This window comes from Lytechinus pictus, chromosome 13 (assembly GCF_037042905.1).
Source record: "Lytechinus pictus isolate F3 Inbred chromosome 13, Lp3.0, whole genome shotgun sequence".
Classification (NCBI taxonomy): domain Eukaryota; kingdom Metazoa; phylum Echinodermata; class Echinoidea; order Temnopleuroida; family Toxopneustidae; genus Lytechinus; species Lytechinus pictus.
In genome coordinates this window covers 4,651,462-4,678,924 of record NC_087257.1, presented here as the reverse complement: position 1 = coordinate 4,678,924, position 27,463 = coordinate 4,651,462, and the positions used below count along the sequence as shown (strand labels likewise).

Below are 27,463 nucleotides of genomic sequence, written 5' to 3'. Positions count from 1 at the left end.
CAATTTTCCAATTTTGCATTTCAGTATTTTTGATACCATATTTTAGCCCCATTGAAGTCCGTGTATTATTGGCCTGGTTCTATTAGTTGGGAACCAGGCCACTAATACATTGACTTCAATGGGGCTAATTATGTATTCATGAGGTCATATCTCAGGCCCCCATAGACCGATTCCCACCATATTTTGGTAGTGGATGTATTTCATCATGCTCTACCAAAATATGGTATCAAAAATGCTGAAATGCAAAAAAAGTGACGTCCTCGCTTCGGTACTCTATTCGTCAATCGCCAGAATTGAAGAGTTCCAGAACTGGGCCCTGCAACATGGAGCTTAGCGATTGATTATGGGGCTGAGTTTACAATCGATCATACACAATAATCTGTTTCTGTTTGTGGTAACTCCAGTAGGAACTCGGCAGGACAGCATTTTGCTGGTAAACGCCAAGCTGATATACATGTATAACCAATTATCTATGAAACATTTTACGTCTAGATTAGTCGGTCATAGTGGCTGACGTTATAGACGACAGATATCTCTCGGGCCTTTTTATCAAAGTGAAGACAATGGCAGAGTTATTGGGATGCAAACTCACAACCTTGCGATTATGAGTCCCATGCTCTAACCACTGGACCACACGACCTCCAATCAATACAATTAATCACTGAAATCAGTTTCACAATCAATCGCTGTTGAAGCTTTCATATTACAAGGCCCAGAATATGAAAATGATGAAGGAGAAATGGACAAGGGGAGCATTTCATGAAAATTTTGTCAGCGATATTCACTGAACAATTCGCTCTTAGCCAATCAGATGCAAGGATTTCAGTAGCTTGTAACAACTGTCAGTGAAAAATCACTACCTATTTGTTTCATGAAATGATCCCAAGATGAATGAAAAGAGAAATGGGGAAATATCCGGGGCATCAGGCAAGTCCTTATTCATAACATAATAAAACACAAAAAAAAAACACTACATTGACCAAATAAGTTAAGATTTGTAGGCCACATTTTATTCATCTTAATAATTTGCATAGATCTTTGCTCAAATTAACAGCCAAAATATACTTAATAATGTTATACCTTTTACCTCCATTGCAAATAGTAATTAACAAACTGCATAGTTTCATTCACATTTTATATTTGGTATATTAGCAGTATGGCATATGTAGATTGGTGAGTAGATCACAATACATATTTTGTAGTACTTTATACACGGATTTATATATTTATTCATAATAAATGAATTTGATCACTAAAGTTTCCACACATAAGGCATCAATGATATAATTAATTATAAATACAATATGTAAATACCTGTTTTCATCAGTGTGAAATTGGACGGTTTTCATGAATACTTAAATATATGGAAGTAATCTTATTTACAATATATACATGTTCGATACAGCATAGTGACGACATCAATGAAGCACATTTTACCAATTTGATCAAAATGAATGTTTAACCTTACAGAACTGAATGCTCATCTGGCACTTGCTTGGTTGACTATGCCTCTACGTTTTTAGTATCTTCATAAAAGTTATTTGTTAGGAAACGTAATGAAAAAAAAAAATAGTCGTTCGTACGTTGAGCTTGATTTTATGCACAACTGGTGACCGTTTCTTGTGCAAAATGATATTTATTTTAATACAATAGGACTAAACTTTCAATAACCCTAATCCAATCTCGCCACATAAAAAACTTTGTTTTCACACAATGAGAATTTCAATCTGAAAAGATTGGATTTGAAAATTAACTTGTGCTAATAGGAATACATTTAAATGAGAACCTGATTTTTTTACGTGCATTTTATGAACAGGAGGGAATAATTTCACTTCTCAAATTTGATTAGCATTACTGGTTATAAGACAAAAGCTTTCAACTATGTTCTGCACAGTCCCTATGTGAAAAAAAAAGGTTACACAAGAATAATTTTTCAGTAGCAATCATTAAAAAATGTGGAGCAAATTTCTATGCAATACCAGGACGCCAGGGTGGTCCTTTTTCAGGACCAACGTTTGCCCAAGAAAGATACATGGTGTTCCGTGAAACCTACTACACTATTCTTCTTTGCCATGGAAACCTTCAGAAGTTACGCCAGGAATATTATTCACTGGAACGGCTTTATGAGATGATAACCAAGATTGTTTTCTACATGGGAGTGAACGGATTTGAAACTAAACCCCTTGCATACATGTACATGTAAATGAAAACATATACCTTGCTGTTATACAGAGTATCTATATCACTGCATACCAGACTGGTCAAAAAGGTCACACAGGGTATGGCAAATGACCCTACATGTATGATCATACGATGGGAAAGCCTATGTAGTATGCCAAGTATAATTGACTTTGGAAACTCTTGTTGGAATGTTCCCCAAGGAGTGGACAAAGTGCATACATTGTGTGTGGGCAAGCCAGGATCTGATTACCAGGGTAATGATATAATTAGGACAATATCGTTCCAAAAAGCAACTGCTTTACACCCAATCCCTCTGCAGGAAATTTCCTTTTCCTCATAATCAAGAAAATTAATTTTATAGGGTTTTTCTTGCAAGATACAACAATGTGTTGCTCATTTGTATTTAACTGATGACACATTTCGTTTAAAAAAAAATCCTCCTTCAATAAAAAAATATAAGTGCTTGAACGATTATTATTTGCTCTCATATATTCAATTTCGATTGATTTTAGATAATTGAAACATAGGGTACATTTACCTCCTAAAATGTATTCCAATTATCATTGCTAATTGGTAAATTTGTTTATGGTACAAGTCATAAGAGGCCATAAGAGAAATTGAGATCACCAAAACTAACACCAATGCCGAACTGGAATAGTTGTTCCCCAAATTTCTGAGGATTGGTGATCATGAATGGAAAATTTCATAGGATCTTAAACACCAGCACTAATCCTTGGTTCAGCAGACAAAATCTTACAATCAGCATTCAACACAAACTGCCAGAAATGTAACATTTTCTAAGGCAAATTCAAACACCAGACTTCCAAGTACATATTGTGGCTGGTGTAATGTTGCTACAACACCAACACTACACTTCAACACCACACTTGAAATCACCCATTATCTGTGATATTCCAGAGAATGACTTTTTTCTGAGAGTTTTATGAAAGGACTAGTCGATGTGTTATCTGACGAAGTCTATTTTACCAGACAGTTACCATAGTGACAGACTCTTGAGCCTCTTGGCCAATCAAATCCTTGGAAAGTTGTCAGACCTGACAATTTGTCAGATGACATATGTGAAAGTTAAATTTTCTTCACCATGGCAGTCAGTGATGGGACTTCGTACTGATATACATTGAATGTTTTCATCCCGCCTTCTACCTCCAAACTGTGGCAAAAGGAAGCAAGTGACACATCAGTCAAATCTGAGTTATTGTTGTTTCTGAAACATCCTTTGTATGTTGCACGTTGAGGCAAAATTTGGGGAAGAAGTTATCGTTCTTTGGAAAGATATTGAAGAAAATATGCTGTTAACTTGCATTGCAAATGACGAACACAAATTGCTCATTTACAACAAATGATACTTTTGTAACTTACTTCCTTTTGCCAAAGTACGGCAGTATGGCTTTTGAGCTGCTTAAAGGCATTATTCTTCAAGGTTTGAAAGTTGTGGCAAATGTTGATGAAAGTACTCTCCATGTCATTCCACAACTAGAGGATTGCTATCAATAGAATCAGGCCTCATGATTCATGAGTAACTGAAGTTCATGACAGATTCAATACTATTCTTGATAATATGCTTCAACAGTACAGCTCAGACATCAGATGACATAATTTTTTAAAAGTGAAAGTTAAATTATCTTCACAATGGCAGTGAAGGCACTTACACAATGATATCTATTAAAAATTTTCATCCCGCCTTATAGCTTTTGAGCTGCTGAAAGGCATTATTCTTCAAGGTTTCGGCACAAGTTGATGAAATCGTTCTCCAGGTCTTCCATAAGAAGAGGAAGGCTATCAATAGAATCAGGCCTCACGATTTATGAGTACTACTAACTGAAAGCTAAATGTTCATGACAGATTCAACACTATTTTTGATAATATGCTTCAACAGTACAGATCAGGATGCCATCAGGAGCTCTGGGTTGCGGGACGGAGGTCTGCTGTCGTCGTTTATCCACCTGAGAGGGCGACAGAGCACAAAATAACATCAGTATTTTTACCCTGAAAAGAGCAAAACAGGTGTAGATCTGGTGCACACATCTAGATCTTATTGCAGGGATGGAGTAAGTGCAAGAACTTCAACAGCCATAAAGTCATGAAGAGATGTTATATTCTTTAAAGGGGAATCCAACCCAAATAAAAACTTGTTTTTATAAGAAAAAGAAAAATCAGAAAAGTTGATAGGTGAAAGTTTGAACAATATTGGACAAACAACAAGAAAGTTATGATTTTTTAAAAGTTGTAAATATTGGTAATCGCTATACCCATGGAGACTTCAAATTGGCCGCATATGGGATGTCATAGTGATGTAAGGCAAGGACTACTCTTCCATGTACTCCAATACATATTGTGGCTAAAATGTCATTTTCCCCAAAAGTTTTATTTCAAATTATATTTTTCTTTCATGAGGACTTAAAACAATATACTACCTGGATTATATTTAGATTACTGCCCCAGGGGAATGGGTACTTAGGAGAAAACCACAAATCCCTGATAATAAAGTACATGGCCTATGGAAAGTTGTCCTTGCCCCTTGTCATAATTTACTTACCCAGTTGCCAATTTGAAATCTACATACTATTAGTGATCTCAATTTAAAAGCAGCTATAACTTTCTTATTCCTTGTCCGATTTCTTTCAAACTTTCGCCATTCTGTTTAATTTATTTTTCTCCTTCCCAACACAACATTTTATAGCAAAGGCTGGATTCCCCTTTAACAGAGGGAGTGAGTGCAAGAAAATCAACAGCCACACAATGCAAGGTGTGAAAGGATTTCCTTTTCTTGCAAAGATAAGGTGAAAGCAGAAAAGTCAACAGCCATGAAATAAGTAGTGACAATATGTTTTTTTCTTGCAAGGATCAAATGAGAACAGAAAAGTTAACAACCACACAATGGAGGGAATGAAATTATTCCATTAACTTGCAATGATGGAGTGAGAGCAGTGAAGTCAACAGCCATACAATGTAGGACATATACTATTTTCTTGTATGGAGGGAGTGAGTGCGAGAAAATAAACAGCCATACAGTGTAATTAGTGAAGATATTACATTTTCTTGTAGGGATGGAGCGAGTGCAGGAAAGCCAACAGCAACACAATGTATAAGACATATGAAGAGAATATATTTCCTTGTATGGAAGGAGTGAGTACAAGAAAGTCAACAGCTATACAATGTTAGCAGTAAAGATAATTTATTTCCTTGTATGGAAGGAGTGAGTACAAGAAAGTCAACAGCTATACAATGTTAGCAGTAAAGAGAATTTATTTTCTTGTAATTGAAGGAATGAATGCAGAAAAGTCAAAAGCCATACAATGAATAGAGGTTAAATTTTCTTGTATGGAGGGAGTGAGCACAGGAAAGTCAACAGCCATGCAATGTAAGTAGTGAAGAGATTCTATTTTCTTGCAAGGATGGGATTGAGTGCAGGGGGCCGTTTCATAAAAGCTGTTCGTAAGTTAAGAGCGACTGGTGTTAATTGGTGATTATTTTGCTGGTTGAAGGTTAATCAGTCATTCTCAAAGTCGCTCTTAACTTACAAACAGCTTTATGAAACATCCACCAGGAAAGTTAATAGCCACACAAAAGTATAAAAAGTGAAGAGAAATTATTTATTTTCTTGAAAAGAAATGATCTGTGAGAAAACATTTCATGGTCCACAATACAGAGTACTATATATACCCTATTTAAAAAAAAATATGCAAGCCACCCAATGCAAAAAAGGAAAGCAGTATTGATGATTAAACGGAAGTGCACAAAAACAAAATCATGGCATTTGAACTGTGCTGATCATGGACATATGATAGGTCCTAAGTGAGGATAGTCAATGTACAGAGTACATGTACATGTTACAGAAGATCATGAAATGTTATGGAAAGAAAACCCGTTTCATAAAGCTGTTCGTAAGTTAAGAGCGACTTTATACGACTGGTGATCCTTTGTTACGCGCTAAACCATCACAAATGAATATACCATTTACCACAAAAGGATCAGTCGTTCTTAAAATCGCTCTTAACTTACGAACAGCTTTATGAAACACCCACCAGGGGTCTGTTGCAAAAAACCCCAACCGGATGTTTTTTCTGGTTGAGATCATTAAATTTCGGTTGGGAACTCCTAACCAGAATTTTTTAAATTGCATAAATATTCAACCGACTCATTTTATAAAGCTGTTCTTTAGTTATAAGCCCTTATAGTGACACTTTCTTGTGCTGAAGTCAGAATCTATTGCATCAAATTCTCAATAATTTCTTTTTCCAATCAATTAAAGTTGACATATCATCTTATTAGGTTAAAGTTCTTATTGTGAACGATTATTTGAATTAGAGAAATGCCACTCCCTGACTGAAAGGGTCTCTCAATTGTAGCACAAGAAAGGGTCATAGGTCATGGGAACAGATGTGCATGAATTACGACAATATGACATATGTAATGGTACAGTGAATTATGAAGTATACATGTATTACCATAAAGTACACAAAATAAGTCAAAAGGAAATATACAAATGCCCTTACTTATGATCAATTTACTAGTACTTGGAATAGTTTTGAATGACAACTCAGTTGACTTAAACATAGCATTATACAAACTCTGTGAGGGAAACAGACAGGTAGGACTGTTTCACGCAACATTTTGCTATCAGCCGTTCATACACAAGGATTTCAGTAGCTTAAAACATCACCAATAAAATCACTGATAAGATGCTACATAAAACAGTCCCCATGGTCCTGTAACACAAAGCGCAGCGACTGATCACACAACTGATAGTAGTGATTGATTGTGCATTGTAATCAATGCAATCAATTGTAAAATCTTTATCTGTGATCAATTTCTAAGATTTATGCTACATGTACCAAGCCAATGGTTATGATACCAAAGGATAAAAAATCAATGCTAACAGGTATATGACAATTGCTAAGTATTTTTAGTAAATACATGTAAACTCGTCAGAAACAGTTTTTAAATTATTCCGTATACCATGCATGGGTAATATTTCTAATTTCCAATTCATATCAAATATCATGACAAATAAAAACATGCAACTTTCATCGAGTCATGCCATTTTCAAATCTGGGATACACATATGTTAAAACAATGTCAAAAAAGCATAAACAGTGTATATGTTTATTCTCCTTTACCATATAAAAAAAAATCTAAGAAAAAACTACATGAAACTTCACTCTATTTTCCTTTAATGCATTGGAAAATGGATTCTAGATGATATTTTCTTTGCACGAACTTTGCAATTTCCTTCTTTTTTCTGCAATGATTTTAAAGATCAAAGAATACCTTCAGGTATCAGTGGTCAATAACCACGGATTGATGTAATCTTTCATGTAGGTAGTGACTGAGTTAGGATACATGTCAATAGAGCTGAAAGAGTACATGCAAGGAGAGTTACAGTGCAATAGTTGGGATAATAATAAGGTGAGAGGTTAAAGGCCATGGACTGACAGTCTTTCATAAAGTTGGTGACTAGGTACGGATACATGTCTGTAGAGCTGAAAGAGTGCATGCAAGGAGAGTTATATTGCAAGAGTTAGGATAAGTATAATAAGGTGAGAGGTTAAAGGTCATGGATTGACATAGTCTTTCATATAGGTGGTGACTGTGTAAGGATACATGTCTATAGAGCTAAAAGGGTGCATGCAAGGAGAGTTATATAGCAAGAGTAAGGATGAGTATAAGGCGAGAGGTTAAAGGTCAAAAGTCAAGGTTAAAGGTCATGGATGGACTGTGGACATATTCTTTCATATAGGTGGTGAAAGGGTAAGGTTTTATATCAATAAAGCTAAAAGGGTGCATGCAAGGAGAGTTATAGGGCAAGAGTTACAATGATTTAAGGTCAGAAGTTAAATTAAGGTCATGTCAAAGGTTAAGATTAAAGGTTGATATAATTGTTCATACAGGTGATTAATAATTAAGCTGAAATGGTCCATTCAAGGTGAATTATAGGGCAAGAGTTATGAGTAGAATGAATTAAAGGTCAGGGATTAAATTTCATGCATTATGGGAGAAGAGTCAATGTTAATCAAAATTGGGGACAGGAAAGGTGATATTTGTGTTCAAATTTATCCCAGTTGAGTATCTTCTTTTAGTGTCATTTTAGCAGTTTATTCTCATTCTAATTGCTAGTAATCAAAATAAAAAGTAAAATCTTAACAAAATTAGAAAGAGGACCTTACATTCATACCACCACCACCACCACCACTACTACTACTACTACTACTACTACTACTACTACTACTACTACTACTACTACTACTACTACTACTACTACTACTACTACTACTACTACTACTACTACTACTACTACTACTACTACTACTACTACTACTACTACTACTACTACTACTACTACTACTACTACTACTATCACTACCACCACCACCACCACCACCACCACCACCACCACCACCACCACTACTACTACTACTACTACTACTACCACCACTACTACTACTACTACTACTACTACTTTTACTACTACTCCAACATTACTACCACTACTACATCTATTTACTAAAACTCCTCAGTCACTGTGATGCAGATGTGTGAATGTGCTGTTAGTAGACACTAATTTCCCTTGCTAGTCCACACATGACATCACTGAAGGGTGCCAGGGGTGTTGGGGAGGGGAGGAGGGCGTGCACACACTGTCATATCTCACCTGGGTGGGGGAGGGGTAGGTAGGGGCAAGAAGTTTCCATCCGTGAAGTTTTCATAATCATCATCTGGTTCGACGATCTGACCCTCTGTTTGACAAAAACAGAATAGCAAAATCAAATGTGATTTAAATTGATTTGAAATTATTTGCAACTGCAATGAAGATATTTGTCTTCATAGAATTACATATTCACAAACAGAAAATATACATTAAATGAAATACAAGTACACAAACTAAAACAGAATGCAGTCCAAGATCATAATCCCCCCCCCAAAAAAAAATCACACAAATAAATGAAATAAAAAACAACAATCAAATAAGAATAAGTGAAAATATTAAATAAAAATAAATTAGAACAAAAATAATATTTTCAAAGAGAACGAAATAAAAGAAATAAATGAATAAGAACAATATTTGAAAAATGTAAAAAGTTTGCCCACAAACAGACATAGAAAGAAGCTTACCGTTGACTGAGAATAGGTCTATGCCCCGCCCTGGTGGAGGGGATACAGTGTATGCAGACATCACTTCCATTTTCCTATCCCTGGTGGGGTTTATTTGACCAATTCCAGGCTGAAAGAAATGAAGAGGGAGGATAGGAACAATAAATACTCAGTGTTCATGTTGAACCAGATATTTTCCTTTATATCAATCAATGATTTATAGAAGTGAAGATTCCACAATACAATTTTTGTTTTCTGAGAAACTGAGTTTTCAAATTCCACATATGTCTAGAAATCATAATCTCAGGTACAATAGAGTTATAATTCTTAACCCACTAATACATGATTATTTTTTACCTAATCACTCAGATGAAAGTTGGTGTAGTGTTGCATCCAACTGCATCAAAGTTTCAAAATCAATTTTAACATACAAGTGATAGGTTAAGAAGGAGCAGGGCGTAATTTTGTGAAGGTAATAATCACAGACAAGTTGTCATTTTGATGGATTCTTATGATTTTGATTGGCAGAAAAGTACTATTACCATGGTAACTGACAATGAATGACAAATTGTAAGTAATGAAAACCTTTTGCAATAGTGTAATGACTATATACATTTGATCCGGCAAAAATTGATTGATTGATTGATTGGGATTTTTTACCTGATTGCTAAGAAAGCATGAATGCTTGTAAGCAAGCAACCAGAGGACCGACGGCTTAAGGTCCTCTCCGAAGGACCTGGTAATGAGGATTAATGCCTTACCAAAGGGCACTAGCGCACCAAGTGTGAATCTAACCCGGGTGACCAGAATACGAATCCCCCGCTCTACCGACTGAGCTATCGCGCCTCCTCAAAAATTGCACCGCTATAAATTTCACACACTAATCAAATGACTTCAACACTGGATATAACACTACACCCTGACCTAAACCTAACATAAAACCCTATTGCAACCTTAACCCTACACCTTAGACCACTGTTACACCGGGGCCCCGTCTTACAAAGAGTTACGATTGATCCAATCAATTGTAACTCTATGTAAATCCATCATTGTCATAATTTATTCTACAGGAAATTTGAACATTGTCCTTTGTAAACAAAGAGAAGCACAGTGAATTTTCAAGAAGACAATGAATGCATGAATATACATCATAATTAGAAAATATTTTGAAAAAACATGCAGAAGAGATGTTGACGTTACTGGCCGTCCATAGTTGTGATTGATTGGATCAATCGCAACTCTTTGTAAGACGGGGCCCGGATTTCCTTCCCGAGAGCAGTCTCGAGGTGCCCCGAGACTAGTTTCCGAAAACTTGACCTAAATTTTTGACCCCCTATTACACCCAAATCGTAACAAGTCACAGGGCGCACGGAGACAGCTTTCTGTGCATTTACACCAGCTTACCAAAACTGTCCGACATAGGTCTTGCAGGGCGCCAAGCGCGCACTTTGTTTGGATAATCGTTCCATGTGTAGTGCATCAAGCGAACCTGTCTCGGACCCATCGTGGGCAGGTTTGCGTTTACACCGAATCCAAAGCAGTCTCGGGGCGCCCCGAGACTGGTCTCGGAACACATCGCGAGGTAGTCCAAGATAGGTTTGCTCAGGAGACTCGGGTAGGTTTACACCGGATTAGAAACCTGCCCGAGTCTGCTTTAACGAGACTACTACGGAAATCCGGTGTAACAGGGGTCTTAGACAACCAAAGCCCGAAGCAATTGTCGCAGGAACAAATGTCGGGTCACCATTTGATGAAATCAACTGGATCACTTTAAGACTTTCAAAATCCCAACAGACTTTGTACCGTACATAGTTAACCCAATCCACGAAAGCAACAGTGTCAATGGAATGTGAGATCACATACCAGAGGTGGGTGTGGTCCCTTGGGTTTGGTGTTGGGCGATGGCTGGGGAGCCTGGGGCTGGATGGTTGCACTTCTAGCCACGCTGCCTGAGGAATCATTCTAGATATAAGGAATACGGATAGAATGCAGATTTACGGTAACAAAACTTATAATTGATAGAAGGTATGTAGGATAATTTTTATGATTGTTGTAAGTTTGTTATACAGTAAACTTGCTTATGACATTAATATGTTAAAGAGTAAAGTATCTACGGGAGAAGGAAGAAAATCTAGGTTCCCCTTTAAGGAAGCTAAAAAATGAAAAAAGAAACCCCTCCCCCCCAAAAAAAATATGATAGATAAATAAAATAAAGAAAAAGAAAATAAATAATTTAACTATCAAAGAGACAGGACAACAATTAATTACAATGTTGCAATCTAGTCTGCAGGCACAGACCTTAATTGGAAACTTTGATCAACAAGTGGGTCTTCATACAAGACAAGCCAAAATACAACTTGCTGAAAATGAGAGGAGGCCTTTTGTATGCAAATCATTGCCAGGACATGAGGTTGTATATTGAGACCACTTTCCTCAAGTTAAAGGGTTCGCTCAGCAAACTAGTTGATATCTGGTAGAAAGATTGCAGACTTTCTGCCTTAGGTTAAACAGGAATGAAACCTTTGGAACAACTGGGCTTGTGTGGAAAGGGAAGAAATCAAAGATTAAGATCTAAGAAAGTTTGAGAAAAATCTGACAAATAATGAGAAAGTTATCAGCATTTACATATTGCAATCACTAATGCTATGGAGATCCTCCAATTGGCAATGCGACAAAGATGTGTGATGTCACCTGTGAACAATATTCCCTTTGATGGACTATAAAATACCCCAGAAAGAATACATGATCTAAAAAGATGTGATAAAAGAGGCAGTTTATTAAGTGAAATATATATAAAAGTAATGGGGAAAGTTGTTCACATGTGACATCACACATCTTTGTCGCATTGCCAATGAAAGGATCTACACTACAGTAATGATCTAAACTTCAAATGCTCATAACTTTCTTATTCTTTATTCAATTTTTCTCAAACTTTCGTTGATCTGATTATTTGATTTTTCTGTTTTCACACAAGCTATCCTGTCCCAAAGATTTCATTTTCCTTCAAACCCTCTCTCATCACAGGCTACCCATCTATCGCTGCCCAGTTGGTGGAGTTGACTGGGAAAAATAAACGAAGAATAGTGATACTTACAGCGTACATGACTGTGGCATGGTGGAGAGTAGCTGCTTGCTTCTGTAATGTTTGCCTCAGGTAACTCTCATCCTTCAGCGCATACATACTGTGAATAAACAATATAAGAAATAGGCAGTATAAATAGGATGTATACTATATCATTTCACTTAAACTTAATCTAACCCCTCACATAACTTTCCTTGTCACCTAGTTGTGCATATCACTGTTTTGTGAAAAATAAGCAAAAAAAGTGTATTTCATAATAAAATTCTTGGCGCACTCGCTCATCGCGGCGCTCAAGCTGCATGCAAGCTAAAATGCGCACTGCTCTTGCAGATGAAAAAAAACAAAACATTAAAACATGTGTATATCGTCACCCTGGTTTTAACAAAATGATTGAAAAAAAAAAAAGTTACCTGAAATTACATTGACCTAATAACCCTATTTGTGTACGTTTTATGAAATAGAGACATATAGAGATTATTTTTCTCAATAAATTACGATTTAGTAAAAAAAAAAAATATATATATATTTTTTTTTAATACAAAAAACATATTTTTCAAAGAAAAAACGTACTGCCGTATATTGGTTGCAAAAACGTACTAAATACGGCTGAAACGTACTGGTTGGCAGGTCTGTAGCATGCAAGCTAATTAAAATTTGTAGCTGGCCGGTGTGGTGCGTCAAAATTTTGTGTCGCATGTGATATTGTGAATTAATGAATAATTTAATGAAATAACCTCTGGAGGGCTAACGTTTTTTGAACTAGCTTGCCTTGGAGCTGCCAACCTTAATTGTGAAAAAAATCCTTTTCTAAAACATTTCTTTTTATCCTACTTTCAAGCCTAAAATCCAACGTTATTTCCCCCCTTAAAAATCCCACTAAATAGGATAAAATCCTATTATTTGGCAGCTCTGTTGTCTGGCTAGTTGGGAAAAAGTTGAAACCGACTCCTGCTCCTACATGTGACTTGTCAGCTGTGATATTATGTAAGAGCAGCTCTGCCAATAGTAGGCCTTTCGCAATTAAATTATTGTATTTGATATTTAATCAAGTTTTCAAAGGCATATTGTATTTTGAAATTCAATGTTAATTTGTTTTCAATTTCGAACGAAGAAAATCGGCCCCAAAATAAGGAAACTATTAAAGAGAAAAAAAAATGACTGCATGCGATGGCGAGTGAGTTTGCTTGAATCGGCGCGCTGCAGATGTAATTGCGGTTTAGTTTTTTTCAGACACATCGAGGTCAAGAAACACATGTTTAGATACTTAAATAACTGGCCTGGGGTGATTTAGGCTTTCAATGGTTCCTAACAGGGGTCTGCTTTCTCCAATGACGGTTTTGCCTCATGGACCATCTCTCACTTTTACTTACCTTCTTTGTAACACACTAAATTTCTTCTCCCATAATTTGGTGCTCTTTCCCAGGTCCTTCTTGAGTCTTGCAATCTCTGCCCTCAGATGTTTCTCAAGGCGGTTCAATTTGGAGATTTCTTCTCCTGACTCGGCTGCCTTCGCAGTTATTTCTTGCTCCTAAAATCAAATTATAGACATCAATAAATGGACAAATACATGATGAAACAAACGAATGACAAATGAAGAAGGAAAGAGGAAAAAAAAGAAGAAAAAAAAGATAGGAACATCAAAGACATATCTGGGACACATTTCATTGCTAATTGTCATCCGATGCGATTCAGGGCCCTCTCTTACAAAAAGTTGTGATCGATCCGTTCAAACCCAACGATATGGAAATCCATCATTGTAATAATTTTGTATATAGGAAATATGCAAAACATCGTTTATACCCGAAAGGGAACACACCAACACATCAAGACAACAATGAATGTATGAGTAAGCATCATCATCTAGAAAACATTTTAAGTAAACATGCATTTTAGATGTTGACGCTGCTGGCTTTCCATAATTGTGGTTGATCGGATCAATCGAAACTCTTTGTAAGACGGGGCCCAGATCTGACAATTTACCTTAGTTTTAATTGAATTATGAGCATGGTTACTATGGCTACTGTCAGATAGAACAAAATTTGTCAAATAAAACGTTGACATGTCCTTTCATGAAATTCTCTCTTATGATAATTACATATTGGCTTATTCTAGTTTGTTTTATGTTTCCTGTATTTCATTTAATTTGTTTTTATTGTATTTGTGTTTTTATGGAAATGTGAAAGTAAATTTTGAAACTTTGATAAGCGTGATATGACAATGGACATTTCCTTTGAATATAATATAACTTTTACAAGTTATTCATTAGGTTTCGTTATTTTTTTATACCCTCTTGATACCAGCTCTCATGGCAGTAACCTTATTAACCTATCAATACACTATAAAGCTATTTTGTGCAACTTGAACAAAAAATTTGCAGTTTTGATGCACAGAAAATAATACATCAGAGCATGACTCCCACTTCATGCACGAATCAGCAGAATTATGATATATTGCAATTTGAAAGCAGTTGATTGAACAATATTGTTGATAATGTCACTGCCGAATTACCTGTGGATTTTCTTTGTTAATTCACATTCAATGGCTGTATCTTGGGGTGTGGGGGAACAAAAATCATGAAACAATAAAATATATATTGCAATTTGAAAGCAGTTGATTGAACAATATTGTTGATAATGTCACTGCCGAGTTACCTGTGGATTTTCTTTGTTAATTCACATTCAATGGCTGTATCTTGGGGTGTGGGGGAACAAAAATCATGAAACAATAAAAGGATTTGGTACGACGACACAATCTGTGCTCTATCCTCCATGAAATCAACGATGAACTTGAAATTAAAATGAAGGAAAAGCATAAAACATACATTTTTCTGTATTTCCCTAGCTTGTTTCTCTTTCTCTGCGAGAAGTCTGAGTCTCTCTTCCTCTGCCTTCTGAGCCTCTGCTGCGTGTTGCTTAGCAAGATTCAACATCTGAAAAATAAAATGGAAGTACAAAAATCAAAGTGTTGCAGAAAAAAAACCACTGAGAATTATCAATGATCGATCATAGGCGAGTCATGCACCTTAATGAAATACATGTTATTGCAAGATCTATTTAAGATAAATGTGTGATATCCCCTCCCCCACAAAAAAAATGTTAGGTTTAAGAAATTACTTTGTAACTTCATCACTTTATTCACTGTTGACTTGATTCATTCAAAAGATTCATGTTCTCAAACAAGAGGTGTGGTCTAGCAGCTCAAATTTGGCAGTTATTGTGATTTTGAAATTGCATTCAATCCCATAAAAAATGGTTAAGATATAAACTTGGTATCGGATTTGAAATAAGCATTTAACTACCATGAGTAAGTGACCCACTTGAATAACCACCAAATAAAGTTGAAAGGATGAATTCAACACAAAATATACTTATACTTACATCATCTCTCGACTTCTTCATTTTTTCCTGCATATCCTTTTCCATGTTTAATCTCTGTTTCTCAGCCTGAAAAATAATAACATGACGATGCAACTTTACATTATAATCTAGCCTTTGGTGGACATATCTATATCAGTATCTTCTATAACAGATTGGGTGGTCCTTTTCCACTTTCTTGGGCAAGTGTTGGTCCTTTTCAGGACCAACACTTGCCCAAGAAAGATACATGGTGTACCGTGAAACCTACTACACTATTCTTCTTTGCCATGGAAACCTTCAGAAGTTACATCTTCTATAACGCTACTCAAGAGCACGGTAATCAATTAACTGGTTTAATTGCTTGAATTTATTACTTGTATACCAAAAAAAAAAAGCAACAACAGATTTTATGAAATGTAGAGGCAAGGAGGGTGCAGGATTTTTCACATGCTGGTCCATCTCTCTGAATGATCTCCCATTGGTTATACAAGAGTGCATTTATGTTGATACATAAAGATACTTATATTTGAGGACCTGTCCATTTAATGCTTGCTTTATTGTCCTAAATCTTGCCTTTTAGTTTTGTCTTACATGCATATATTCTCTCCATCTTTCTTTCGTTGCATCTAGAACACTCTGTAGAGGGGATTTGGCACACCATAAATCATATCTGTAATTCATTATAAAAGTAGTATTTTTATCATAGATCACTATGATAAGGCTTGGTAAATGCAATAATGAAGGAGATGAATTTACAAACCTGTCTTTTGAGGGATGATATTTCTTGCATCGCTGTTGCTTTCGAGTCCTCCAATTCCTTCAATAACTGTGGAAATAGATACAAAGAGAGGAATATTCAATATATATAATAATTCATACACATAATATGATGAATACAAACAAAATGACTCTTGCCTTTGAGAAAGAAAGTCATAGGTATTACTTCTAGCCATGGCATTGATAGTGAATGGGAACCTGAATGCCAGTTCGCCTCATTGGTAGCTGTGCTACCAGCGTGGTATTAATGTGCAGCACTAAGGAACATGTTGCATAATATCATTATTATTATTACAGTCAACTTCGCTAAAGTAAGATCAGTTGAGACTTGATAAATAGCCTGGAATTCTTCAACTAGCACATCAAGGATGTGGAGCTTATCCGGCATCTCGCAACGAAATTTAACACAATTTTAATTTGAGCCCAGTTGACACTGTAGTGAATTATATTGGTGACATAAATTGAGGATATAGAATTGAAATTGATGAAGAAATGACATAGAAGCATTTTTTGTGATCTAAGAATAAATTTCATATAAATTAAGCATAAATGATTTTCTAGTTAAAATGTCTAAACTCCGACTCCGTGTAGAACCTTGGTGAACCTCATGTAGCTCTCAGATGGAACAAAAATAATCAAAATCAATCAACAAATAAATAAGTATTTTTGTGAGTTTTGAAAATATATGAATAAATGAGCATATTTAATGAGTTTCAAATTTCTGTGTTGAAATTTTGTATCACCACCTCGAGCTATCATATGAAGCAAACAGAATTGAAATCAGACTTGAAATGATGAAGAAGAAGCATTTTGAAATTCAGTCAACAAATAAAGAAAGGCATTTTCTGTGATTTATGAATTTTGCATAAATTAGCATAAAAATTGTTCTAATAAAAATTTCAAAATTCTGTGTAGAAGTTTGGTGAACCTCATGATGCTCTACCAGATGGAAGACAAAAAAATCAAAATCGGTCAACAAATAAAGAAGAAGCATTTTTTGTGAATTTTGAAAAATGCGCATAAATTAGCATATTTAATGAGTTTCAAAATTCTGTGTAGGAGTTTTGAATCCCCCACCTAGTGCTATCATATAGAGCAAACAGATTTGAAATCGGACTTGAAGACGACAGACGACGGCACCACGCCACGGCATAAGCTCATCTTGCCCTTCGGGCCGGATGAGCTAAAAATCAACTTATGATTTGCTAAACATTCCAAGGCATCTTTGGCTTGCTCTAGAGCACACAGAATCTGCATAATCTCAGACATTATAAGGGATTTCTTACAATGGGTTTGTCAATCGCCGAAAGATGATTGATATGTGGCGAAACGTCACAACAGTGAATTGTACTTCCAGCTTTTTAGTGAAAATTTACATGTTAAAAGAAAATATATAAAAAGACTTTCAACTTTGATGATTATTCGACTTAGAAGAGTTTGACACACCAAGGAGGTTGACTGCATTCTTACAGTTTTTATCATTATCATGAAACACGATCTCACCTGTTTTATGTGCACTCTCTCTTTCTCCAGATCCTTATTCAGCCTTTCAATATCTCTGTCTGTAAAGTATATCAAACAAAGATAAAAGAAATGTATACAATCTGCAATAAGGCAACAGAAGTCCAGTTTTGAATGATATGATACATCGTTGACATTTGGCAAGCTATTTGCTATATCAAACATATCTGAAAGATTAATCTTTTGAAAACAAATATTATTGATAACAATTTTATTATAAGCCATAGATAGTAACAACAGCACAATAGTGCATTATGTGCGGCTGTTCTCAGGTAATGTGTATAGTGAAAAAAAAAAAAAAAAATAAAATAAAGGACTTATATACATGTAGCTCACGTATCTACCTTGTTAGGTGCTCAAGGCGCTCTTATATTACCCCGGCTAAGCTAGTCTACTGATTCTGGTGCTCACAGCTTTTTGAGGAATTACTTCCTGCTGGTACCCATTTACCTCATCTGGTTTGAGTGCAGCACAATGTAGGTAAATTTCTTGCTGAAGGAAAACACACCATGGCTGGGAATAGAACCCACGTCCTTCAGATTGAAAGACGAGAGTCTCAACTACTAGACGACACCCCCATGATACCTCAATACATTGTAATTTGTCACCATTTCATAGATAGTTAATGACTAGTCTGCAAGCACAGACTCAAATTAAACACTTTTACCAATTATACCATGTCTAGAGTGAAGACTAGTCGGACTCCAAACTCTCTGCAGCCACAGTGCACAGTCAATCTAGTCTCACTACTTCAGACTCTGAATTATGTACAATGCGAATTGCGAAAACCAATGGTCTGTTCCTGCATACTGGATAATGACTTCTACTTCATCTAAAAATTCAGGAATTGTTGATTGTCCATTCGGAAGAGATACAGAATACTTTAAATTCTGTCATTGCAAAATTTTCTATTCTCAAGAAAGGTAGTTTATCCCATCAAAACCCAAATAAACTCTATTCTTGAGTGTATAGGTTTCACGGTACACCATGTATTCTCTTGTGGGACCACCCAAACTCGATGTTTCAACAAGTGTGTTCTTTTCGTCTTCAGGAGAATGTTCAGGAGATGACAAGAACACATTTTTCCAAACATCAAGTTTGCGTGGTCCTTTTCAGAATTAACACATGCCCACGATAGAATACATGGTGTACCATGAAACCTCAACACTCTTTCTTCTTCGCCATTGAAACCTCCATGAGTTGATATACTTAATCCTTACTCAATTCTTCAATAAGTTCATCCTTGCCATCCAGAGCGGACTCCAAGCCGTCAACTTTCCTCTTCATGGCGACCATCTCATCCTTGAGCGCCTCCACCTCATAAACAGCACTGGGTGTCGATGCCTCACTCCTAGGGGCCTAATGGCAACAATAATTCTAGGTTTATGTTTAGACTTGATCTATTTGCTGACAATAAAGGATATTTTAAAGCAGATATGAACCAGCAGAAATAATAGCACCACCTTAAGTCCTACACTCCTAAAATCTGGCAAAGGTTGCTAACCCATAATGCAACATTCTGAGTAATGTAGTCTTGTAATACAGGCCTGTTTGAAAGATAATCACAATAATTCACTACTCAAAACATTCATTGCACAATGATTATCAAGTATCAAAACAAGTACTCTTCATCTCAAAACATTGTTTAGTTTCTCCAATTAAATAACATTATGGGCTCACTGACTTCACAGTTCACGCTATGACAAACTCTGCCCCCAATCTCGTTTTCTGTAGATGTTACGCCACTGCACCATCAAATCAGAGTACAGGATAGCACCTATAGCTTTACATCCCATCCATAAGACAGCCTAAACTCACATTTGCCTGTTGTTCTAACTGCATCTTAAGCATTTCGATGATGCCTTCCTGGGAAGCAACCTGATTCTGGAGAGCTTTGTGTTCGTCGAGGAGGGCAGCAGTGTTACTCGATTGTTTCTTCAGCTCGGCATTCATCTTTTTACTTGCATGATTCTGAAAATAACGAGATAAGAATAAAATACAACAAGTGGAATGCCTCTGGCCGTCTCACCTGCATCACGCGATTCAATATAGCAGCAGTGCTGATTTTGAAAACTACTATAACTCGCACAAGATGTTCAGTGATACTTGGTTACTCTTATTTCTACGTTTTATGAACTAGACCCATACACTTATAGAGATATGATGGTAATTCAACAAATACCCCCAACGTGGCCAAAGTTCATTGACCTTACATGACCTTTGACCTTGATCATGTGACCTGAAACTTGCACTGGATGTTCAGTGATACTTGATTACTCTTATGTCCAAGTTTCAAGAGAAAGATCCATCAACTTTCCAGGTTATGATGGTAATTCAACAGATACCCCCATTATGGCCAAAGTTCATTGACCTTTGACCTTGGTCATGTGACCTAAAATGCGCAAAGGATGTTCAGTGATACTTGATTACTCTTATGTCCAAGTTTTATGAACTAGACCAACACACTTTCAAAGTTATGGCAGTAATTCAACAAATACCCCAATTTGACCAAAAATTATTGACCCTAAATGACCTTTGACCTTGATCATGTGACCTGAAACTTGCACAGGATGTTCAGTAATACTTGATTACTATTATGTCCAAGTTTCATGAATCAGATCCATAAACTTTTAAAGTTATGATGGTAAATCTACAGATACCCCCATTATGGCCAAAGTTCATTGACCTTTGACCTTGGTCATGTGACCTAAAATGCGCAAAGGATGTTCAGTGATACTTGATTACTCTTATGTCCAAGTTTTATGAACTAGACCAACACACTTTCAAAGTTATGGCAGTAATTCAACAAATACCCCAATTCGGCCAAAGTTCATTGACCCTAAATGACCATTGACCTTGGTCATGTGACGTGAAACTCATGCAGGATGTTCAGTGATACTTGATTAACCTTATGTATAAGTTTCATGAACTAGGTCCATATATTTTCTAAGTTATGATGACATTTCAAAAACTTAACCTTAGGTTAAGATTTTGATGTTGATTCCCCAACATGGTCTAAGTTCATTGACCCTAAATGACCATTGACCTTGGTCATGTGACGTGAAACTCATGCAGGATGTTCAGTAATACTTGATTAACCTTATGGCCAAGTTTCATGAACTAGGTCCATATACATATTAAGTTATGCTGTCATTTCAAAAACTTAACCTCAGGTTAAGATTTGGTGTTGACGCCGCCGCCGTCGGAAAAGCGGCGCCTATAGTCTCACTCTGCTATGCAGGTGAGACAAAAATTATACTCAAATAGTATATTTCAGGGTAGGAAATGACAATAATAATAATATGCAACATTTATATTGCCGTTAATACAAATGACATTTGTAAGCGCAGCATACTATTACCCCGGCTTTAGCACGGCTATCCTTAGTGGATGCTCGAGCATTCAAGGAATTCCTTCCTACCAGGTAATCCCATTTACTACACCTGGGTGGAGAGTGGCATATGTAGATAAACACCTTGCCAAAGGACACGAGTGCTGCAGTGGGATTTGAGCCCAGGTCCTTTTAGTTCAAAGTCCGGAGACTTATCTACTGAGCAACAACACCCCTATAAATGATTGTTATTTTACTACATTCATTATATTCATTTATTCATTTTTGAATTTTTATTCATATTCATTTAAAAATGTTTGTATTACATTTATCTACTTTTTTATTCATTCATCTATCCATCCATTCATTATTTAGCATTATTTAATTACTTATTAATTGATTGATTGATTTTAATATTATTAGTTTATTCATTCATTTATTTATTTAATTCAATTTAATTCTTTTTCTCGCAACCGGGAGGTCGGGGGTTCAAACCCCGGCCGCATCAGACAAAAAGATGTTAAAAGATGGGAGTTACTGCTACCTTGTTTGGCGTTCAACAATTAAAGGGATAGAGCCTCGTCGACTTGGCGCTGCACAGCGGCTGCCGGGCCCACGATCGATTGGGCAAAGCAAATTTTGAAGTATTTCATTTCATGTCTATTTCGAACAATAAAGATATGGATTTTTTAATGGAATAACATGGTGGGGGACAGCAACTCCTGCAGTTTTTCAGCATAGGATCAAAAAGAAGGAAGAAAAGGAAATCCAAGCACTTACCTTCCATTCATGTGCTATTTTTGCAATAGAATTTGTGAGTTGTTGCCGGAAGCTTCTCCTCACCACCTCAACACGCTATAGGGAGAGAAAGAGAGATTCAGGATTAATGGTACATACTTCACTATCTCTATATAATATAGTGACAGAGAATCAAGGGTAATATTGATTATGATGTTCGTCCTTCGCTAGCGAAGACGACCATAACTTCACAAATTTCTGTGCGTTTAAAGATGCCTGAATGATTTAAACTTTGCCAAAAAAAAACTCTGTTGCAGTGTGGACAAGCAAAAGCCGGCAGCGGGGGCAAACACAGGGGTAATCATAGTACACAGTGCTTAGAAAGATTGTATAATGCACTATATAAATGAGGCATATTATTGTTATTGGCAAAACTAGCAATATCATAAAGTTTGATTACTGATTATTTCACATAAATTTTTTTAAAAATATCTTTGGAATGGTAATGCACCACACCTTTTTAACACGAATGGATACACCGGATGCTAAGTTCCCAAATAATCGAGGCAAATATCACAGTATCAGAATTAAACTTTACCTCTTCAAGGGCCATTTTATAAGGAGCATCACATGAAACAAATAGTGGAGTAGTACTGATAACTGTTAAAAGGCACTGAAATCCTTCTTTTTCAGTGAAAATCACCAAAAAGATAAGTCACTCTCCATTGCTTACACATGTTCCTTTATCTGCAGTACACATCAAGAGCTTTCTCTTACTAGTCTGCAAGCTTTCTCCTGAACTTTGTAATGTTTCCCAGTAACATAGTGTACAGCTTGCTAGTCTGCAAACACAGACCCTGATTGAAACTTTGATCAACAAGTAGGTCTTCACAAAAGACTAGCCCATTTAAATTTGCTGTTGAGCGAGAGGGCCTTCAGTACATAAGTCCTTGTAGGCTGTGTGTTCAGACCACTCGAGTGAGAAAGGTTTGCACAGCTGAATAACAGCTTACAGTGTACCTCTTTATGAGCCTTTTCCAAGACTTCATAATGTTCATTTATTCTGCAGTACATATCAAGTTTCATCTAAAAATATCATTGATTTATCCCATTATAATGCTCCATCCACCGCAACCAATCTGACCCATGATATGGCATGCGAAATAAGGCAATAGCTTTGATAAACCTAGTGTTAATAATAATAATATAGGATTTGTATAGCGCACGTATCCACCTTGCTAGGTGCTCAAGACGCTCCTATATTACCCCGGCTAAGCTAGTCTACCGATTCTGGTGCGCACAGCTTTTTGAGGAATTGCTTCCTGCCGGTACCCATTTACCTCACCTGGGTCGAGTGCAGCACAGTGTGAATAAATTTCTTGCTGAAGGAAAACACGCCATGGCTAGGATCGAACCCACGACCCCTGTTTGAAAGGCGAGAGTCAGAACCACTAGACCACGACGCACCCTCATGACTTTGGCTTTGTTGCTGTGAATAAAGCATGAGTGTTGACACCTTACCTCTTTATGGGCCCTCTCCAAGACTTCCACATGTTCATTTATCCTGCAGTACATATCCAGGGCTTTCTCCTGGAGTTTGTTCTCGTAGTCGGCTCTCATCACCTGCTTGGCCACCGCAAGCTCTCGCTTCAGCTCTTTCGATTCCTGCAAAGAAATTCCACCAAGAAATCACACTGTAAGATCATGAATTTTATCCTTTAATTATATCAGGCGAAAATCGCCCGTCACGCTCATATATTCCTACAGTGGTATTAACAGGTTCTTATGAGAAAGGCGATAAATAATATAATTTTCTGTCTTTTAATTAAAAAAAGACTTTCCCTCCTTTATTTTCAATCTCAACTTTTTTCTATTTTTTTTTCTTCATCTCATTATTCAATATTAGGCCTACAGATAAATCTTTCCCATGAAAAAGAAATAGTTTTTTTTCCGGAACGAAATATTCTTACTGAGTTGTGTAAGTATTTAAAGAAATACAAACTCGTTTGTGTACACACGAGTGTATCACTTTCTGATCTGAACATAGTCAACATTATTGGCATTAAACTATAATTAATATCAGCACATTTCTGCCAATATTTTACTCTAAGACCAAGAATCCCAACTTCTTTCCCCTTCCAAAAGAGTGTGTTTTATAAACAGGACAAACAGCAGTTAGAATCAAGGTATCATTAGTTTTGGGGGTGTAACAATTTAAGGTGGGAGTGATCTAAACTTGATCTGATTGGTCTACAGGTAACCGTCTATCAAACTTTCTCTGGTATAAGGGGTGTGGTGATGCTCTGTGCAAGTTACAGGGGCTGAAGTGTGAGTCATACTTCTTTAATAGAACTTATGTTCCTCGAAGTTAGCTGACTCACTGAGGGTTGGTCTTTTTATGGTCAAGGTTTAGGAGTTAAATGGTATTGGGGTTTGGGATTCTTAGATGACATTGGGGGAGTTTGTAAACAAGTGAAGGTGAATGACTGAAAGGATAACAGGAAGTTAAATACATACTACATAACAGTATACTCACTCTTAGCAATGTCTGTAGAACATAGGTCATCTGTTTGAGCTCCAGGATCTCTGACTCCAGGGTCTGGGACGCCCGATCCTGACGGAAGAATCCGACCTTTTGCTGGTCTGAGATGGAAGGTCTGTAAAAAATAAAACATAAAATGAAACAAGTTTGGTGGCATGGCATGGATGAACAGCCAACCAGGGCAGTAAAGGCGCTGGTCATAAAATTGGAATCGTCCCAGAATTACAGGGACTGTCTCAATTCTCAAAGATTTCTCCACACAAGGAATCTAGGAAAGTTGTGTGGAGCGTTGTGGCCCAGTGGATTAGTCTCCGGACTTTGAAACAGAGGGTCGTGGGTTCAAATCCCAGCCATGGCGTAGTTTCCTTCAGCAAGTAATTCATCCACATTGTGCTGCACTCAACCCAGGTGAGGTGAATGGGTAACTGGCAGGAATTTATTCCTTGAAATGCGTGTACACTGTAATCTGAGTATTTATTTACGGCTGCCAAGCTGCAGCTGGGGTAATAATCCTTTGGAAGCGCATAGAGACATTATTCATAATGTGATATGCGCTATACAAAAACTGTATATTATTGTTATTAAGTTCATTCTGTCAAGTGCCGACACTGATCAAGTGCGCTTGTCAATGTAAACATTATCAGGTTTCATAACAAGATGATTGGAAGACGGCAAGTCGTGAAAAATAGACGGTGAACTGAGGGGGAATTGAGGTCACTGAATCTATTTATTTTAATCTCTGTAACTGCCGTCTATGTCCCGCAGTGGTACAATGTAAGTAAAAAAAACTGTCCCCATAAACAAAGACAATCTCAATTTATCAAGACATGATTTGTCTTGGTTTATAAATATGAGGATATCCTTGTCTTCTGAAGATCTGGGACAATCCCAATGTTTGGACCAGGCAGCACCTCTAGGCTCTACTACTGCCAACGGCAACACTACGCTTGCTGGTCTACATCTCAGATAGTCTAACAATTAATCATTTAGCCTAATCATACATTGTATAGACCGACACTCCAGAAAACCCAATTGCAGATATCTTCCCTCAGCATCATATCACAGTTCACACTAGACCAAAAGCTTCGGTCTCTGTTATGTTGGTTGTTCCGCTGAACTCCGCTGGCTCCACTCACCAAATACAGAGACCGAAGATGTAGCTTGATCTGTACAGGGACTCAATGGCCATATGTTTATGTATTAAGTTTGGATAAAACGGTGAAGTGAAGTTGCGCGACAGCCTAAGTGACAAACACACTGAGAGTATACCGAGGAGATCATTTTATTTGGGTGTGGAAACGACCCACAACGAACAACAACAAGCCTAAGTAAGTCACTGTTTTTTCCCTTTTTAAGTTTATTTTTCCCCGTTTTGGTGCATTTCAGGCCAAAACGGAATAATAATTTTTATTTTGGTAGTTCTTTCTAATTTTTTTTATACTAACGTCCATGCGCAGTGAGTCGCCATGTGCACATTTTTTACTGTTGCGCCACTCACCTGTCACTGCCTGACTACAATGGTTCTAGAAATCTTTTGCAATGTTGAAAAGTGTCTTGTGGCATCTGATATTAATCCTCAGTAATTCCCTGAAATGCTGCAACGTTTGGTTAAAAGATCCAGCAAAAGACAAAGGAGCTTAGCGCAGTCAAAGTCAGCTTGCAAATTTGGATCCGTACGGTGTGAATTTAAGCTGCCATTTTTCTCGGGCGACGATTTGAGACGCCCACACTAAGCAATCGATGTTTCCAAAACTGCCCGCTCAAGTTACCAATATTTGGTATCAAAATATAGATTATAAAAAAATGCTCACGATCATTTCATTTTGAAGGTGGGGATGACAATTGTTATCAAAATAAGAGGGGTTGGCGACTCAACGTATATCTCAACCCATGGAGAGGTTTCAACAACGCAGCTGAGTCAATGCACTTTTGTGTACGATCGGTGCGTGTGTGTGCGCATGCGCGATATGTCTGTGTAGTAAATGTATTGGATTTTTCGAATCGGCGACTCAAACTATACCCATCATTGTGTCGCCGTTCCGGAAGTGTGTAATTCATGATGTTCTTACTAAAAACTGTAGCAATTTCAGGAGAAAAGTTTATCATATATTTGAGAGGATTTGTGGATACTTTCATCTCATACAAAGATTTGGGTAAGAATTTTTTTTTGTGTGCAAAATTGAAGGTTGAAGACTGCCGATGGCGACTCACTGCGCATGGACGTTAGGCCTAGGCCCTAGGCCTAACTTATTTTTATGAAATAAAGACAAAAATCGATGAGCCCCGTCGGGGGGATTTTGCAATGTTATTGTTAACCCCCTAATGGTGGCTGCACGATAGCGAGCCGTCTGTGTACGAGGAGAAATTAAAAAAAATTAAAAATGTTTAAAAACTCCTCGAAACAGACGGCTGCCAGCCAGCTCCGGCTGTCTACTCTAGTCTCTAGACTAGTCTAACTTAGTTCACACCAGCCACAGCACAGGCACAGGCTGCCTAGGCACAAAGCTAGCCCAACCCGCTATCGCCCGAGCTGCCGGTCCGGTCAGCGCCCGCTGATCATCGGTTGATCTTTGTCTTAATTTTTACTTGTAAAGAACTACAAAATAACGTTTGAAATATTTTATTCATCATTCTAGAAACTTACTGGATATCATCCATATCGTATGGTACAACAGCTCCCTTATTTACGGTAATATCAACCATTTTCTGTGTCGTTGCCTTCCCCTTTGCTGGATTGTTGTCACTTGCCATTTTTGTCGTCAAGAAAATCATGCAAGAAAATTATCTTTCATTTGCATGCGCGCCATCTACGGTTGAAAGTC

At 37.0% G+C, this 27,463-nt stretch overlaps 1 protein-coding gene across 1 annotated transcript; it reads right to left on the bottom strand.

The window, feature by feature from the left end:
* Nucleotides 1-988: 988 nt before the first annotated feature.
* On the bottom strand, nt 989-27,463 carry LOC129274917 (uncharacterized protein C10orf67, mitochondrial-like). Its single transcript, XM_064108432.1, has 16 exons — nt 27,286-27,463; nt 24,636-24,756; nt 23,621-23,764; nt 22,142-22,216; nt 19,849-20,001; nt 19,251-19,389; nt 18,013-18,071; nt 16,493-16,558; nt 15,754-15,819; nt 15,198-15,305; nt 13,747-13,904; nt 12,389-12,476; nt 11,158-11,256; nt 9,316-9,424; nt 8,855-8,939; nt 989-4,145 (listed from the first exon to the last, which is right to left on the bottom strand). The coding sequence occupies exons 1-16, from the start codon at nt 27,411-27,413 to the stop codon at nt 4,085-4,087; spliced, it is 1,659 nt and encodes a 552-aa protein (XP_063964502.1). The 5' UTR covers nt 27,414-27,463; the 3' UTR covers nt 989-4,084.

Bases quoted from the DNA above. Each gene is read 5' to 3' on its own strand.
- LOC129274917 (XM_064108432.1), bottom strand. From the start codon at position 27,413: ATGATTTTCTTGACGACAAAAATGGCAAGTGACAACAATCCAGCAAAG. The intron at 19,390-19,848 runs GTGAGTTTAGGC...TGTTGCCATTAG, and splicing joins AGTTAGAACAACAGGCAAAT to GCCCCTAGGAGTGAGGCATC. The intron at 4,146-8,854 runs GTGAGATATGAC...TCGCCCTCTCAG, and splicing joins CCTACCCCTCCCCCACCCAG to GTGGATAAACGACGACAGCA.